The sequence below is a fragment of the Eptesicus fuscus genome, chromosome 20 (assembly GCF_027574615.1).
Source record: "Eptesicus fuscus isolate TK198812 chromosome 20, DD_ASM_mEF_20220401, whole genome shotgun sequence".
Lineage (NCBI taxonomy): Eukaryota > Metazoa > Chordata > Mammalia > Chiroptera > Vespertilionidae > Eptesicus > Eptesicus fuscus.
This window is the reverse complement of record NC_072492.1, coordinates 47,837,000-47,854,389: the sequence shown is the minus strand read 5'-3', so window position 1 is coordinate 47,854,389 and position 17,390 is coordinate 47,837,000. Positions and strand designations below refer to the sequence as shown.

General features: G+C 54.4%; 3 protein-coding genes across 3 annotated transcripts in view; 2 read left to right on the top strand and 1 right to left on the bottom strand.

The window, feature by feature from the left end:
- The window catches only part of LOC103299427 (polymeric immunoglobulin receptor-like), an 81,920-nt gene that overhangs the window by 45,540 nt on the left and 18,990 nt on the right, over nt 1-17,390 (top strand).
- LOC103298408 (CMRF35-like molecule 2) lies at nt 1,564-6,484 on the top strand. The gene is made up of 4 exons (XM_054709323.1): nt 1,564-1,603; nt 3,764-4,111; nt 5,234-5,333; nt 6,211-6,484. The coding sequence occupies exons 1-4, from the start codon at nt 1,564-1,566 to the stop codon at nt 6,482-6,484; spliced, it is 762 nt and encodes a 253-aa protein (XP_054565298.1).
- LOC114227626 (CMRF35-like molecule 7) lies at nt 10,335-16,518 on the bottom strand. Its single transcript, XM_028130659.2, has 4 exons — nt 16,390-16,518; nt 14,385-14,714; nt 12,895-13,066; nt 10,335-10,947 (listed from the first exon to the last, which is right to left on the bottom strand). The coding sequence occupies exons 1-4, from the start codon at nt 16,427-16,429 to the stop codon at nt 10,770-10,772; spliced, it is 720 nt and encodes a 239-aa protein (XP_027986460.2). The 5' UTR covers nt 16,430-16,518; the 3' UTR covers nt 10,335-10,769.

The following is a 17,390-nucleotide window of genomic DNA, read 5'->3' as shown; positions in this document are numbered from 1 at the left end:
TGTTTTGTTGTTGGGTCTCGGGCTCAACCTATGTACCATCTTTCACCAGATATGGCGAAAGAGGGAAGGTAAGAAGTTGTGCCTTAGAGCAGAAGTTAGAAATGGCAGAGGAATGGGCAGAGAGTTATAAAAGAGAGTGAAGTTTAAGGCCATAAATATCGATCTCTGAGGAAATAGAGGGAAAAGTAGAAGCCGCTGACAGGGCTCATCACTGGATTATATTTTCAGGCACCTGTGTCCTAGAGAAAGATGCACTTCCAATCTGTAAGCTGGACTGGAGGGAATGTACAACTGGCCAAGAGACCAGATGAGAAGCTATTTTCATGTCCACGACTATTCCAAAGACATTTAGCATTTGCCGAGCAGTTACTAGGTTCCAGGCTCTGTGCCAAGCATTTGACTTGTGTTCATTCATGTACTCCTATGAGATAAGAATTATTATTATTCTATTTTATAGCTGAAGAAACTGAGGATGAGCACGATTTAGCAACATGCCCAAAGGCACATGATTAGTAAAGGATGGAGATGGGATTTGAGTCTGTGCTCAAATCTATGTTCTTAACCAACACCCTTATACTGAACTAGAGGCCCGGTGCACGAATTTGTGCACCAGTGGGGTCCCTCAGCCTGGCCTGCGGGATCGAGCTGAAACCGGCTCTCTGACATCGTCCGAGGGGTTCGGGATTGTGAGAGGGCGCAGGCCAGGCCAAGGGACCAGGGACCGGTGCAGGATCAGGGCCAGGGAGAGATTTGGGAAGCTGGCCAGCGGGGAGGGACCTCAGGAGGGCTCCAGGGCGTGTCTGACCCACCTCACTCAGTCCCAATCGGCTGGACACCAACAGCAAGCTAACCTACAGGTTGGAGCATCTGCCCCCTGGTGGCCAGTGCACGTCATAGCGAGCGGTTGAGTGGCCTTAGCATATCATTAGCATATTACGCTTTGATTGGTTGAATGGCTGACTGGACACTTAGCATATTAAGCTTTTTATTATATAGGATTAGATTAATAGTGTACAACCAGGAGGAGTGGCCCCTTGGGAAGAAGGAAAATTGGGTCTGGAGCCCAGGAAGGAGATTAGGTTTGCGGAAGAGGTATGAGGTCATCTGCTTGGAGGTGGTCTCTAAGTGGGGTGTTTTATGACGCAGAAGTAGGCAGCCAGAGAGAAGGGGTAGCTGATTAGGCCAAGGAAGAGTCCCAGACAAGAAGAGTCAGGGGGACACAGGATCTCCTCTGTGCGAGGTTTCGCATAATTGGGATTGACTTTCATGAAGGCTCAGGGTGTGGCCCAAACATTATACTGCCACTAAGCAGGGGAAAAAGTGAGCAGATTTTCCTTGTTGCGCTTAGTCCATTCTCCGGCATGTCTCTTGCCCCTCTTCCCGTTTTTCTAAGTAAGGCTTCAAATTAGGAAGTAGCTTAGAGATTGAAAAGGAAGCAGATGACACAGAAACACATAGGACACTTGAAGGAGGAGAGGGCGGATGAGCCACGCTCTGTTGCAAACATCTGGATTCCAGCTGGGACTTGGAATTGCAGGGGACACCAGCCAGGGATATAGGACCATGTGGCTGCCTCCAGCTCTGCTTCTTCTCTGCCTCCCAGGTGAGCGGGGCTGGGGCTTGGGGAGCCTGCTATTACAGGAGACAGGACAGAAGGTAGAAGGTGTGCCCTGGGTTCAAGCCAGAAGCAAAGCAAAAGCAGAAATGGGAAGGACACATCCATCCATTCACCTGAATATTCTGCTATGCATTTAAACATTCGTCCACAGATCCTACATACACTTATTGAGTACCAACTGAGTGCCAGGACTGTAATTAAGAACACTTTCTGCACTCAGGGGCTCATGGTTGAATGAGGAAGTCAAGTAGTTCCAAAACAACGTGGAACTCATTATAGAAGAGACCCCTAACTCTCCTGTTGGAAGGACACTAGTCTTCGCCAAGGCCTCACTGGACGTTGGTCTTGAAGAATGAGTGGAAAGGGGACTAGGTTACGTCAAATGTGGCGCTAGAGAGATCGTGGAAGGTTCAGAAATTGGCAGTGGTTCTGTTTTGTCGGAGTCCAGTTGAAAGAAGTTGGAAAGATTTGCTAGAGAGACTTAATGAGGGGTCTAAAATGCCATTTTCAGCATTTACCTTAAATTTTCTTTCAGAGTCAAGGTGTGATGTAAGCAAGTAAATGAAATTGTCCGTCTCAGGCTGGACTTTCAGAAGAGCAACTCTTAGAAAATACATTGCAAATGCCTGAGGGCACATTTTCCCCCCTCTGTGGGAAGTAAGTTTAGGATAAAAATGAGAGGGTAGTCTTCATGTTTGTAGAATAATTTTATGGTTGGGTTTCCTTACGAAGCATAGAACCTGCCCAACACAATGACAGACTCTTTCAGAAACTGGATGGGAAGGCAGAGATTTCAAAGAAGAAACCAGCTGGGTGACACTGACCTTGTGTAGTTTCCTAATAAGTGGAATGAATGAGTGGACTGGCTGACCTTTGAGGTGTCCTGAGGCCCTCATAATCCAAGTTTTAGACGTAGAACGACATTTCAAAGAGATATATTTCTGTACACCTGGGAGGTGCTCGAAATGTCTGAAAGATGATAGACAATGATGATCATGGATAGACATTTTGTGAATCAGCATTGAGGACAGGATGGGCACGCAGAGCAGTGTTGGCTGGAGCCAGCTTGCACGGTCTCATGAGAGTCGATGATGAACGTGTTTTCCCAACTTCACGTTCAGTGACAGCATGTGGTTAGCTTGAAATCAGTCATAGTGAGAGTATTTACACCAGGGAAATGGGCAACTGCTTCAAATCAGGCCTTCTTCCCCTCCCTAGCACCCCTGCAGAGAGCTGGTTATCAGCTTTGTCACTGCTTGTTTTAATCTCCTTGCTTCAATGAGATAAAATCACCTAAGTGCCCTAGCCTGGGTGCAGTGAAATGGATGACGGAAAGCACGTCCCACCCCTTCTCGCGCAGCCGGCTGACCTCCGCAGCCCCACAGGCTCACCTCTCCCTCCAGGGCCCTTTGCAGCTGGGGCTCAAATGAAAACTTCCAAGTGACTTGGACAGACTTACATGTCCAGTCTCCTTTCTCATCCCCACTCCTGTCTTTCCAGGCCCTGGGGACCCTGATTTTGGGTGACCAGCTCACGCCCCAAACCTGTGTCAGGAAGCCTAATAGGGCCTCCTTGGGGACCCGCCCCTTCTCAGCGACCAGGGCTGTGACAGACAGAGTGTGTTGATCCTCCCTAGAGAGTCCCGGGGAGCCAGAGATTTAGTTTTCCTCCCTCGACGACACACGGAGAGCGGAGTAAACAGACGTGGACTCTTAAAGGCAGGTCCGAGTTGCAGGAAGCCCAGCACGCAGAGGCCTCACTCCAAAGGGAAGTTTGGGTAATGACCGAATCTCCCCTCTCCCCCCGCCCCTAGCAGAGGTTGCAGGCTAAGCACAGGGCAGGACAGCCAGCTCTCTCTGCTCCCACCTCCAGCTGTGGTGCGACTCTGCCTGTCCCCAAGGGACAGCGTCCCATGTGGTTACTCCATGTCTCTGGGCATCCAGAGAACAGGTTTCTCCTCCTGTTGACTGCCGTCCCCAGACCCTCTGGCATCGGTCTAAGCTCAGGTGTCCTCCCAGGTCGCCATTCCTGAGCCCAGGACCGTCCACACCGCCCTGGCACCTTCCCCCTGGGGCTTTCGGGCTGCTGCTGCTGTTACTGGGGGCCATCGGGATGGAGTCCTGGGATGTGGTTTGTGTTTTTCAGGCTGCTTGTCCCTGGTGGGCCCCAGATCTGTGACCGGCACCATGGGGGACTCCCTGACCATACGGTGTCGGTATGAGGAGGGTTACAAGGGGTATAATAAATACTGGTGCCGAGGACAGTATGACACCGACTGTGACAAGATTGTGGAGACCCACGGAACAGAGAGAGAAGAGAGAAAGGGCCGTGTGTCCATCAGAGACGATGCCGATGACCTCACCCTCACAGTGACCATGAAGAGCCTCCACACGGCCGACGCCGGATCCTACTGGTGTAAAATTCAGACAGTGTGGATCCTGGACGCGTGGTCACGTGACCCCTCGTTCCAGGTTCAGGTGTCTGTTTCCCCAGGTAAGAGCTCCCCTTGCTCCAACGGTAGACCTCATGGGCTATCAGACTCACTCTCTCGATCTCTTTCCTCCTCACCTGCAAACTTCCGCGCAGCCTAACCCATTCTTCCCTCTTTCTCTTTTAGGTTGAGGGTAAAGTTTTCTCCTCCAGTTCAACAGCAATAATCCTGTGGCTGGCTTCTCACCCCATGGCTCCTTGCCTCCCATCCCCGTGGACCAAATCCCCTCTTTGCTCATCCGTAGCCTTTCTCCATCCATTATCCACACCCTCCCCTATCCTCAGCCTCTTCCTCATCACTGCTCTTCACCTCGGCCTATCACATGTGCATGTCAGATGGTAATCCTGCGGCCTCCTCCACCTGCCACCGTTTCTCCTTTCCCTCCTTTCTGCTGGCCTGGAAGGTGGATGAGGTACGCTCCCTCCTCGGTGCACCAGCTGTACCTGGTGGGGTCCCACCTCAGTGTCCACACTTTCCATTAATGTGAGTCAATTAATCTGTTTAGGTGTCTCTGCCTCTCTGTAAGGGCAGGGATGGTGTCACATCCATCAGTTAGTCCCCAACAGCAAGGACCTCAAAGGCTGTGGTTGGATAAACCTGAGCCTGTGTTGGGTGCTCTATGAAGGGCTGAGCCCCGGATGACTGCTTTTTAGGGGACATCAAGAGGCTAGGACAGAGTGGAGGTGGGGCTGTAAGTTATGCCAATAGTCTGAACACTTGAAGTCCTTGGGAGAAACTGGGTGACACCTATCCCCACCCAGCTTTGGGTTAAAGTGGCTTTAGTTTCCATATAAATATCGCTCTGAGCCCCTCCCACAGTCTCTATGAGGCTCTGAGCCATCTTCATCCAGAATCCTCCCTCCGAGGCTCTCATCAGGCTGGGGAACCCCCGAGGGACCCCTGCCCTCACCCCAGGTAGAATCAGACTTGGGGTGAAAGGAACAACCTGGCACTTACTAGAGGTGACTCTTGGCTGGATCTGAGGGGCTCCACCCAGGATGTGGCCTGGGTTTGGCTTCAGGCTTTCTCTTGAACCCCCACCCCCACCGCACCCCCAGATTCAAACAGCTGTGTGGTACATGGCTGGGGAGACAGCGATGCCTGATGTGTGATTTTACCTCCAGCACCTCGTATGACCACAAGACGAACCACACATCCAGCCACACCTGCCACGTTCCCGGCGGTGACCGCTGGGCAGAATTTCAGCACCAACCACTGCCCAGGGTAAGGGCCCAAGCCCCGGAGGCCATGGAGGAGGAGGGTCAGCAGCCTTATGGGACCCTGTGGTGGGGGCTGGAAACACACTACGTTTTTTTCTCTCCTCACTGTCTGTGGGGTTTCCCTCCAACTCAGGTCCTGATTTTCACATGGGGATGCTGAGTGGAAAATGTCACTGGTTCTGTGCATACTGATCCTGTGGGGCAGTTTCGGGAACACAGGAGGAGGCTGGTTCAGGTGGCAGTGCAGTCCCTTCTCCCAGCCCCACCTTTCCCCTCCTCCTTCCCCACTCTGTGCTGGACTCGGAGTCCTAGTTCTGGTCCCTAACCTGGGCTCGCTCCAATTTCTCTACTGGAGATCCTGCTCCTCCCACAGCTGCTTGTGGGTTTGTGGGGAGACGGGCTGGCTCCAGGCTGGAGTTTGGACCCATTAGCCTCCCAAAGATACTAATGAAGGGCTGGGATGCTGCTGCCTGCCCCTGAAGGAAGGGACAAGGGCTTAAAGTGTGAGTTTCAATACGTCATTGATAAAGGGGAAGCTGAGAGGCAAAGGGACTGAGAGAGAGAAAGCGGGGAGCACGCTCAGAAATCGGGCGCAGCCTGGTTCCTCTTCTCCTTTTCTCCATCGTCTTCTTCTCCTTTTCTCCATCGTCCTCTTCTCTCTTTTCTCCATCGACCCCCTGGGAGAGTCCCGAGGGCAGCTCTGGATCAAGGGGGGAGAGATGGCAGGGGCCCTAGAGAGGGGCCCTGGAGTGGGTCCCTTCTAAATTGGATTCTGAGTGATTTGGGCTTCAGAGTCAGGGCACAGGGAGAAGCAGGGACAAAAGGGTCCTGGGGCCTCCCCCTGAGGGGCATTTCATTTCCCATCACCGTGTCCCCCACAGGGTTCCGCTCAGCACTGTCCACTTCCTGTTCCTGATCTTCCTGAAGCTGCCTCTGTTCCTGGGTGTGCTCGCTGCTCTCCTCTGGGTGAGCAGGTGTCAGAAGGGCTCCGGAGGCGGACAGAGTCGGCCTGACCAGGAGACTCCACCGTGCCGTCCACCAGCTCCAGGAAAGCCCTGTCCGGGAATACAGCCCTTCCGACTGGACCAGAGAGACCTGCGGGCTCTGCACTCCAGGGCAGGGAGGCAGCAGTGCCTGGACTCTGCATGGACCTAAGCCTTTGGAGGGTATTGTTCCTGTGCCTCCAGGAGGGTCCTGGATCTCAGAGGACACCCGCTCTGGTCCTCAAGGGGGAGAAAGATGAATCTCCGGGCCCCTGTGTCGGGTCCTCCTCTCTCTGTCCCAGATCCTCAAGTATTCTCTGGAAGTTGCATGCTCAGAAGCCTGGCTCTTTATTCTTCTCTGTGGCACAAAAGCTTAGCTCAGTGTCCCCCAGGGCGATAACCACCTCCTCCCTGCGGACAGGAGGCTCCTGGAAGACACGCCCCTCACAACTTCAGTCCTTGAGCTCCCTGGGCTCCATTGTCCCCTCTTCTCGGGGTCTCAAACCTAGAATACCACAAGAATGGGGTGTCGTTTACAGACACAGGAAAGACAGGCACAGGCTTGAGTGATGCATAGCTTAGATTTCTCTGTGTGACCAAGCAGAGAAGCCTATCAGGAAGCCAGAGACGTGGGTTAGCAGAGCACTGATGCTGGAGAGAAGTCGGATGGAGAGGTGAAATCTTCAAGGGAAAAGTTCAGAACCAAGGACAGAGCATTTGAAGACCCCACAGTTAAGAGCCAGGCGTTTGGGATTCTGTATTTTCTCCCAGGGATCTGTGTGTCTGTCCCTCCTCTCATGTCACATTTCTTGATTACCGTGGCCACAGCAGTAAGCCATCATCAGGTGAAGTGACTCCTTAACAAGAGTAGAGAGTACAGGCAGAGAATTCCTCCCTCTTTATTCTTTTCCAAAATTGTCTTAGTTATTCTAGTTCCTTTGCCTTTCTGCATACATTTTAAAGTAAGCTTGTCTTTAGCTACCAAAAAAAAATCTTGCTGTGGCTTTTGTAGGAATTGTGTTAAAGTTATCCTATATAATAAAAGGCTAATATGCAAATTGTACCCTTCATCGGGAGTTCAACCAGGAGTTTGACCAGGGGCGGGGCTGGCCCTCCAACAGTCTGAGGCCCCTTGCCCCGGCTGGCCAGGCCCGATCAATCCCGATCAGGGTGGGCTGGCCGGACCCCACCCATGCACGAATTCATGCACTGGGCCTCTAGTAGATTAATATTGTGAAATGGGTATCTTTATGATGTTGAGTGTTCTCATCCACAAACATGGTGCAGCTCTCAATTTATTTAAATGTTCTTTGACTTCCACCATCAGCATTTTGTAAATTTTTAGCATAAAGTGCTATTCATGTTCTGGTCGATTTATACCTGGGTAGGGTACTTCTTCTTTTGAGGGGAGCAACTGTCAATAGTACTGTGTTTTTCATTTCGGTTTCTACATGCTTTGTTGGTAGTATATAGAAATACTAGAGGCCCATTGCACAAAGATTCATGCAATAGGCCTTCCTTCCCCTGGCTGTCAGCACCAGTTTTCCTCTGGCACCCGGGACCCAGGCCTTTGCTCTGGCCGCTGCCTTCCGTCTTCACTCTGGCCAGAGTCTTTGCTCCAGCTGCTGGAGCCTTCAGTGTTCGCTCCGGCCAGAGCCTTCAGTCTTCTCTGCACTGGCCAGAGCACTGCTCCTGTAGCTCCCTCCTCCCCCTACCCTCCTCCTCATAGCAGGTGTCCTGCCCAGTCACACTGTGCCTGTGTATGCAAATTAACCTGCCAGCTTAGTTGGGTTAATTTGCATGCTCACACCTGATTGGCTGGTGGGCATTGCGGAGTTACAGTCAACTTGCATATTTATCTTTTATTAGTGTAGATAATTTGTGTGTGTCTCAATCTTGTCCCTGTTACCTTGTAAACTCATCAATCAGTTCTAGCAGTCTTTTGGTAGATTGCTTGGGATCTTCTTCAGGGACAATCACGCCATGTGCAAGAAAGACACTTTTATTTCTTCTTTTCTAGTGGGTATGCTTTAATGGAGTCCTGGAGGCCCCAGGGAGCCTCTGGGAGCTTTTAAGCACTCGGATGGCTATCGGGAGCACATGGCATCGGAAATTCATGGTTTTCAGGCATTTAAACTTTTAAATGAGAAGCCCGAAGTGAAATTACCCGTCTGGCATCAAACTCCATTAAAAATATTGTGATAAAAATGGAACAGGCTTGCGAGTCCCTGCAAGTCGTGGGTGCAGGATGTAACCTCTGAGTGAAGTGGAGAAATTGTGGAGCATTTTTGTGTCTGCCCAGCACTTATGCCTGGGACCATATGGCGCCCTCAGCAGGCTTGGGAACTGACCTTCTCCATGCACAGATGGACCAGCAGGGTCCACATGCAGGCCCGCCCTGGGCTGGCTCAGACCAGGTCCAACTCTGCCTCCTGGGGAGTAGGGGCCTCACCCTTCAGGTCTTCTTGTTCTCACATGTGACATGAAGATGCTGGGTTAAGACTTGCATGGAGGCAGTTTTAAAACATGGATGAGCCTGACCAGCATAGCCCAGTAGTTGAGTGTCGACCTATGACCCAGGAGGTCGAGATTTGATTTCCTGGTCAGGGCACATGCCCAGGTTGTAGGCTTGATCCCTGGTTGGGGGCATGCAGGAGGCAGCCAATCAATGACTTTCTCTCATCATTGATGTTTCTATCTCTCTCTCCCTCTCCCTTTCTCTCTGAAATAAATAAAAATATATTGTAAATAAATGGATGAAAACCCCTTAAACCTCCTCCTCCTACAAGGTGGGTTGCTGTCCCCTCCCCTGAAGTGTGTGGGTGGTGGCTGCTTCAACCAGGACACACAGCAGCGTTTCTCTACGCTTTTCCCATCATCCTCTTTCTAAGGAACCTGTTTAGATACTTTATTTTTCTGAAACTTTCCCCAACCCCCCAAATTTTAACAAAAAAGATATGCTTTTGACCAAACTAGTCATCCCTCCACCACCTCTATTAGTATCTTGGCTGAGATGACAATAACCTAGGTGTTTAACCTTAAAAGAACTTATTAAACCATAAACTTAGTGTGAGAAGGCTTTGTAATTTTTGAGATATAAATACACCTTAATAATTACTTTTAAAAATATAGAAAATAACATTTTAAAATTTCTCTTAAAAAGTCCCCATGGCTCTAACAAGTTTTGCTCAGTGGATAGAGCGTTGGCCTGCAGACTGACGGGTCCTGGGTTCGATTCCAGTCAAGGGCACATACCTTGGTTGCAGGCTCCAGCCCCAGCCCTGATGGGACACATGTGGGAGGCAACCAATCCATATGTCTCTCTCACATCCATGTTTCTCTCTCTGGGTCTCCCCCTCCTTTCCACTCTCTCTAAAAAAATCAAAGGAAAAATATCCTCGGGATTAACAAAAACAAACAAACAAACGTCCCCATGCTTCCTTTATTCACTCCTAGCCTTCAGTTACAGTTTGCATCTACACAAGAGGGTCCTAGTTGCAACCTCTCGGGGACAGAAAGATATCTGCCAGGCTCCTCCCCTCTCCCCTCTCCTAGCTCACAGGCACATCCTGTGCGACACACCTGACCCTGGTGCTTGATTCAGGGCCCCTTCACGCCCTCTCGAATGTATGGAAACAGTGCAGCAACCCATATAATCTCAAAGAGCCCCGGAAATCCATCGGTGTGATGGGAAACACACAGGAGACACGTTGGTGGGAGCCGGGCGATGGTCCAGCCCTGTCTTTGATCGTCTGTGCTCAGGTGATTCTCCAGAAGGTTCCAATGCAACAGGAGGTGCGGTCAGCAGCCCTCTGACACCTCCTGTGGTGGTGGTGGCGGTGGCGGCGGCGGCGGTGGTGGTGGCGGTGGTGGCAGTGGTGGTGCTGGTGGTGGTGGTGGCGGTGGCGGTGGTGGTGGTGGTGGTGGTGGTGGTGGTGGCGGCGGCGGTGGTGGTGGCAGTGGTGGCGGTGGTGGCGGCAGCGGTGGTGGCAGTGGTGGTGCTGGTGATGGTGGTGGCGGTGATGGCGGCGGTGGTGGTGGTGGCGGTGGCGGTGGTGGTGCTGGGGGCTATGCCCTTATAGACACACTCTGAGCTTTTGGGTTTAATTCAGGTTTTGTACCTATCGGTTGGTCTGGACTCTTGCTTCCATTATTGGCCGGAGCCTCAGACAGTGTCGTGGTCCATGACCTTGGGCAGAGCCACAGTAGAGTCACAAGGAAATGAGGCATCCACACAGGTATGACTGCAGGTGCTCCGAGGACCCAGGGCATGAGGGAGCACCCCGCTTTTCCTGTCTCTGCTCCTTCGGTGGAGACCAGGGTCCGGAGCTGTGCCGGGAGGGGCAGCCGACTATTCCCGAGGCCAGGATGAGGGGGTCCTTGGGGCAGCAGCGGCCCTCCTCTCTCCTGGAACTGCAGCCACTGCCCACCCCCTGATAAGACGGCAGGGGGTTCTGCTAGTCCCAGGCAAGGGTCTTGATGGCGTGGGGACTGTGGTCTCCTGCGAAGACGGATTTATTTCCCCTTGGGGTCCCCTGGCTCCTGCTCAGCCACATCAGGGCGCACAGCAGGCCCCCAAGCAGGGGCACCTTGATGACGGTCAGGAGCACCACGTGCAGGTTGCAGAGCAGGAACCTGTGCAGGGACCGTGGCCACAGGGGTGAGACTCTTCTGGGGCAGCCCCCGTCCCCCTCAAGCACCCCCACCTCCCACAGCTCAGACTGGGGTGACAGGCAAGCCCCGGCCTCTGTCCTGGCCAGGAAGGCCCCTCTGAGGGGCTCAGTCCTGCTGCCCAAGGGCTAAGCTGCAGGGGCTGCCCTGCTGGCTCAGGCTGGGGTCCAGCACCCTTAGTCTGTTTCCCTCCTGCCTTTTGGCTCATCTCCCACAATTCATTGCAGCTCATCCACAGTCCAGCCAAGCTTTATTCTATTCTTCTCTCCACCCCCACCTCCCTTGGTACATCCTGCCCATCTTTGAAGGTCTGGGCTTTGAAGCAGAGGAAGGTCCCCCTACCCTGTAAGCAGGGCTTTCTCTGCGGGGCGCTCCTGGGAGGGTCCTCTCGCGGCTCTGACCCCCCACCTAAGGGCACAGGTGAGGTGCACTTGATCATGTATCTCTCTTGGTGGACACTTGGCCCAGTTAGCCGATTGGGCCCCGGGTTCCTATCTGGGTATAAGAATCGGATCCCCTCGCCCTATGCCTCATCCCCTGTCCCTCAGCCTGTCCTGAGCAGGGTGAGTCATGCTGATGTCACTGATGGTTTCCTGGAGGGAGGGAGGGTGCCACACATCCTAAAAATATCCACTGCGCTCTCTTCACAAGTCCTGCTCCCTGCGGCACCCATCGCTCCCCCACCGTTTCCTCCTGTGCTTCTCCAGCCTCGATAAAAGCCCTGCCTTCTGCACCCTCCACTCGACAGAACAGCTGCTCTCCAAACAAGACAAAGCCGGTTCTGAAGCAGGCCCCCCAGAGCCTCGCCCCATTCAGACTCAGCACTGAACAAACTGTCCAGAGGGCTCCAGCCCCCAGGAATAGGACCCTCGAGGAAGGAAGGGGACCCTCGAGGAAGGAAGGGGACCCTCGAGGAAGGAAGGAGAGTGAGCGGATGGAGGGCGATCCTGAGAGGCTGGACCCCGGGCGAGAAGGGAGCCTGACCCTGGATTTCGGGGAGCCCACCAGGCTGTGATGGGGTAGATGGAAGCTGGGGGGTGTTTGCCCTTTGATGGAAGAACTCATTGACTGCTCTTTGGGAGCCCCTGAAGGGTGTGGACTTCAGGTTGATGCCCTCAGCTTCCCACCCCTTCCTCTCATCGCCCCGGCATTTGGGGAGAGAAGGGCTGGAGCAATGAAGCATGTATCTACCCGTGACTGTGGCAGAATAATGATCCCCAAAGACGCCCTAACCCCCAGAACCTCTGAATGCGTTATGCTACATGGCAAAGGGGCATTCAGGCTGCAGGTGGACTTAAAGCACTAATCAGCTGACTGAGAGGTGGGGAGATTATCCTGGGTTATCTGGGTGGATCCCAAGTAATCACCAGGCTCTTTACAGGTGAGCGATGGGGCCATGAGCCAAGGAATGTGGGTGGTCCCTAAAAGCTGGAAAAGTCAGGGGAATGATCCTTCCCTGGGCTCTCCAGAGGAACTCAGCCCTGTCAGAACCTTGATGTCAGCGCAATGAGCCTCACTTCAGACCTCTGACCTCCAGAACTATAGGACAACAACGGTCTTGTTGTTTTAAGCCACCGAGTTAGCAGTGATTTGTTACAGCAGCCACAAGACCCTAATACAGAGTACCTTCCTTCTAGCCCACTTGAGGCTGAACCCCACTACACTTCCTTTTGCTTCCTGGGGGGTGGGGAACGAGAGGGAGCCAGAGCCTGTAGCCCCGCTGAGGGCTTTGTTTAGGTTCCACGTAGGGAGTGGGGGGCTCTTTAAGCATGCAGAGGTCAAAGGTTGCCTTGGAGGTGCAGTGCAGGCTCTGCTGTTTCTCCCCTGCACGGGGCACATCAGAGTGGCGCCATGGGGGTCCCTGACAGAGCGTCCCTAGGGGAGCGGTCACGGGGGCCCGGCTCTGCTCACCTGGTGAGGGATCTGGTGAGAGCTATGCTGCTGTTGCTGCTCTGGGCGATTGGAGGCGAGGCAGCCAGACTGACCGATGCGGTTGCTGTCACAGATACAGCCGGGTATGGTGACGTCAGTTCAGTCATATCTGTTGTCTCAAGTTCAGCCGAGTGTGTTGTCACAGGTAGAGCTGCATGTGTTAACATAAGTTCAGCCATGTTTGTTGACACAGGTCTAGCTGTGTTGGTGACACAGGTACAGTCGAGTTTGCTGTCTGCGCGTATATTTAGTGGGAACGAAGAGGGGGTGGTTTCCCTGATTCCCAAAGTGGAGACAAGACCGAGGGCTCAGGAAGCGGACCTGGGGGCGGGGCTACCACCTGACTCTCCTTCCGGGTCACTGACGCCAGGGAAGCTCAGGTACTTCCGGGGCAGGTGTGGTACTTCCGGCGTAGGTGTGGCAGAGCCCAGAGGCCCCGTCAAGGCTCAGAGGCAGCCAGGGGAGGCCTGGGGGAGCCCCTGCCCCGTGGTGAACCCTCCCTTCTGCCACTAATGAGTTCAGAGTCCCTCGCCCCCTCCTTTGCTCTTAATATGTTTTTAAAAATTGATTTAAGAGAGAGAGAGAGAGAGAGAGAGAGAGATATCAATTGGCTGCCTCCCATATAGGCTCCCACCAAGGATCAAACCTGAAACCTGCCCTAGCTGGATTGGTTCAGTGAATAGAGCATCAGCCTGCAGACTGAAGGGTCCCGGGTTCAATTCAGGTCAAGGGCATGTGCCCGTGTTGTGGGCTTGATCCCCAGTAAGGGGTGTGCAGGAGGCAGCCAATCAATGATTCTCTGTCATCATTGATGTTTCTCTCTCTGTCCCTCTCCCTTTCTCTCTGAAATCAATAAAAATATATTAAAAAACAAACAAACAAACAAAAAACCTGAAACCTAGGTATGTGTCCTGACCAGGAATTGAACCAGTGACCTTATGGTGCACGGGACGACGCTCAACCAACTGAACCACACTGGCCAGGGCTCCTTTGCTCTTATGGAGCCAGAGAAGGGAGGGGGGAGGCGCAGGGAGAGGGCCACTTGTCCAGTGGCTGAGACAATCGGATAAGGGCTTTCCAACACTCCACTCCTCCCTGCACAACCCACAAGGCCCCGGTCGGTCGGGCTGGGGCTGCCCTGAGGGTAGAGCAAAGCCCAAAAGGCCTAGAAAAGAGGAACCCCCTCCCTGGACAAGCCTGCCCAAGTCCAGTGGGCCCTTCTCTGCCCCCTGGTGACACTAGATGGAGGCGCGCAGACATGCTGAGGCTTGCTCTTTCTTTCCGTCTCCCCAGACTCTTGGCGTACCCCCGCTAGCACGTGCATACACGCATGTGCCCACATGGACACACGGGTGCAAACACACATGAGGTCTCCAGCCTCCCCCCCACCTGTCAGTGCAGACAGAGGGAGCGTTCTGCCTGCTCCATGGTCGGTCCCAGGCTCCGAGGACAGGAGGGGCAGGTCTCACCTGGACCAACATACACGCGCACTTGGTGCCCCATGTCGGTTCCTGACTTCTCGATCCCGCACCAGTAGACGTCCTGGTCGCTTGCCCGGAGCTCCTCGATGGTCACGGTGAACATGTGCCTCCAGTGGTTGTCCTGGATGGACATGCGGCCACTCCTCACCATCCAGTCGGACCCCGTGGTTTTAAGGAGGGTGTTGCAGGAACCCCAGGCCTCTCCGCGGCACCACCACTTAGAGTAGCTTTCCCAGCCTGGGTCATAGTGACACTGAATGGTCGCCGAGCCCCCCCTGGGGCCGCTCACGGACCACGGACCAGACATGGAGAAGCAGCCTGCAAAACAGAAGCCCAGCTCGCACCTCCTGCCTGCAGCCCCGGGGCTGGCGGGCTTCCGGCCCCGCCCCGGGCCACCAGCAGCCTCTGGGTCCTCGCGTCCCCACCTCCGGCTTGTTCCTTAGTCCCCGGCAAGGTGCCTTTTGCTGTCACCTCTCGGGGGAAGGTCCCCTTTGGGATCTGAATGCCCAATACAGGGCCTCTGCCCACTCCCCCTGCCCCGTTTCGGGGCTTCTCCCATCCTGCACTCCCCCTTCCCCACCAGCCCACAGGCCGCAGGCTTATTTCTCCTCCTTGTCTTTAATCCTCACCCGAGGATATCTTTCCATTGGTTTTTAGAGAGTGGGAGAGGAAGGAAAGACAGAGAGAAACATCGATGTGAGAGAAAGATCGGCTGGCTGCCTCCTGCACGCGCCCCGACCAGGGCCTGGGCCAGGGAGAAGCCCGCAACCGAGGTTCCTGCCCTTGACCGGAATCGAACCCAGGACCCTTTGGTCCGCAGGCCAATGCTCTATCCACTGAGCCACACCGGCTCAGGTCACAGGTTTATTTCTGAATCCTAGAGCGATGAGGTTACATCTGGGCCTCCTTCGTCCCCTACACCTAAAGCCCTCACCCTCTGCCTCTGCACAGGGGATAGAGTTACAGGAACTAAGCATACACTCATGCACACACACTCACACATGCACACACTCACAGCACACACTCACACACATTCACACACACACACACTCACACATGCACACACTCACACACATTCACACACATACACACTCACAAACACACGCACACACACACATGCACACACACACTCACAGCACACACTCACACACGCACATGCACACACTCACACACTCACACACACTTTTTTCCTTTTTACCTTGAAAACCATGCTCTTTGTGTCTCCAGACCTTGGCACAGCTGTTCCCTCCCACTGAAGGTTCTCCTCTCTCGGCTCGAAGGAATCAAACCTTACACCCATCCCTCCAGGCTCAGCTCATGCATCATCTCCCCTAAGGTTCCCAGATTCTGAGGCCAACACAGCCCTCCCGATACTCCCGGAACACTTTGTCCTTGTTCTGTCACTGCACTGACCACACTGGATGACCGTCTGGCCTGTGGTTCCACCGGAGCAGAAACTCGGGCAGCGGATGAGTGGCTGGACCCACCGTCCAGAGCGCCTGCCCACCCTGGCCTCACTGCCCGTCCCTCCCTGGACCTGAGCGCTTTCCTGGAGGCTTCCCAGCTCCAGCTGCAAGCCCCACCCGCTGCCAGGCTTTGGAACAACCCAGACCCCGAGCCCCGCGTGACGGGGTGGGTCTGGGCTGGAGCCCGAGCATGTGTGCTCCTGAAAAGCCCCCGGAGAAGGATTCACCACGATCCATCCATTCCGTCCATCTGTGTCCGCAGCGCAGCCCGGCTGAGAGACACCAGCGGGGTGTGTGTGTGTGGGTGGGGGAGGGTGGATACTTGTGTTCGCTGGGGTTTCTGTTTCTTTCCTGCACCTCAGAGACCCTGTGAGGTGGCAGCACCTTGGTTTGCATTTAACCAAAAGGTGCCTGGATGCTGAAAGGGCCCTGCATTAGCCCTGGCGTGTCCCGTCCCCCGGGACAGACCCTCTGGTTCCCTGTCCAGCCTCGGTCACCCCAGTTCCTGAAACCCCGGCCCCACTCACCTGGGACGATGAGGAGGAGCAGGGGTGGGAGCAGCCACATGGTCCTGCCTGCCGGCTCTCTCCCTGGTCGCCGTCAAATGCCCGTGCCCTCCGGGACTTGCGCGGAGCCCAGGCGCTCACTGCCCTCGATTTGTCTAAGTCATAACATTTTGTTTCTCTCATCGACTTCCCTTAAATTTCTGTCTTCCGTCACTTCCTCCTTTCATTAGGTAGGAGACAGGCAGTGTCATCATTTACGCGTACATGGCTGCTGTGTCTCCAATGGTTTGGGGGAAGCAAAGCGTCCAGGCCTGGCCAGGGTTCCACCTCGAGTGTGTGTGTGAGGAGCTGAGAAGGTGGCTGCTGGCAAAGCTGCAGGGCGAGCAGCGGCCCCGGAAGAGCTCGGGGCGAGGGAGTGACCGACTCGAGCTGGGTGCAGCGCTCAGGGCTGATTCCCAGCCTGGCCGAAGGGACAGCCCCATCCTAGCCCCACTCCAGGCAGCGCCACCACAGGCCACCTCAGACCCCCTTCCTGCCCTGGGCCATTGTCCCTCCCTGAGCTGGACCCCCTCCCCTCTCCCCCCTCCCAGCTCTCCCCCCCCCCTCCCCAGGACAGCTTCCTCCCAGGTCCTGAGTCACTCTCAAGCAGAGACGGCCTTGGGGACAGGATAAGGAAGGAGAAGTGGCTTTTTGTCTTCCATGCCTTTTCCCCTACATCTTTGAGATTCCGCTGGCTGTGGGCTCTTGGCAAACTCACTGCGTGGACACGGCTTATGCTGATGAGCCTCTCCCCTCCTCCTCCAGAAGCCCCTCCCTCCTTCTCTCTCACCTGTCCTCTCCCTCTCCTGCTCCTTGCCCCCCACAATCTCCTGGAGTCTGTCCTAGAATCTTGTCTCCAGGGAGTGTCCCTTCCCGGCTGTCTAACATCACCTCTGAGCAAAGGACCGTCACAAACACACCCTCCTGCCACCCCACCTCCTGGGTCGGTTCTCGGCTGTCACTGGCAATGCCGAGAGCCCACA

What these genes read in the sequence shown, in the direction of transcription:
- LOC103298408 (XM_054709323.1), top strand. Translation starts at nt 1,564, where the DNA reads ATGTGGCTGCCTCCAGCTCTGCTTCTTCTCTGCCTCCCAG. An exon ending in TCAGGTGTCTGTTTCCCCAG is followed by an intron (nt 4,112 to 5,233) that starts GTAAGAGCTCCC and finishes TTTTACCTCCAG; the next exon opens with CACCTCGTATGACCACAAGA. An exon ending in AGCACCAACCACTGCCCAGG is followed by an intron (nt 5,334 to 6,210) that starts GTAAGGGCCCAA and finishes TGTCCCCCACAG; the next exon opens with GGTTCCGCTCAGCACTGTCC.
- LOC114227626 (XM_028130659.2), bottom strand. Translation starts at nt 16,429, where the DNA reads ATGTGGCTGCTCCCACCCCTGCTCCTCCTCATCGTCCCAG. An exon ending in GCGCGTGTATGTTGGTCCAG is followed by an intron (nt 13,067 to 14,384) that starts GTGAGACCTGCC and finishes TAACACATGCAG; the next exon opens with CTCTACCTGTGACAACACAC. An exon ending in CTCACCAGATCCCTCACCAG is followed by an intron (nt 10,948 to 12,894) that starts GTGAGCAGAGCC and finishes GTCCCTGCACAG; the next exon opens with GTTCCTGCTCTGCAACCTGC.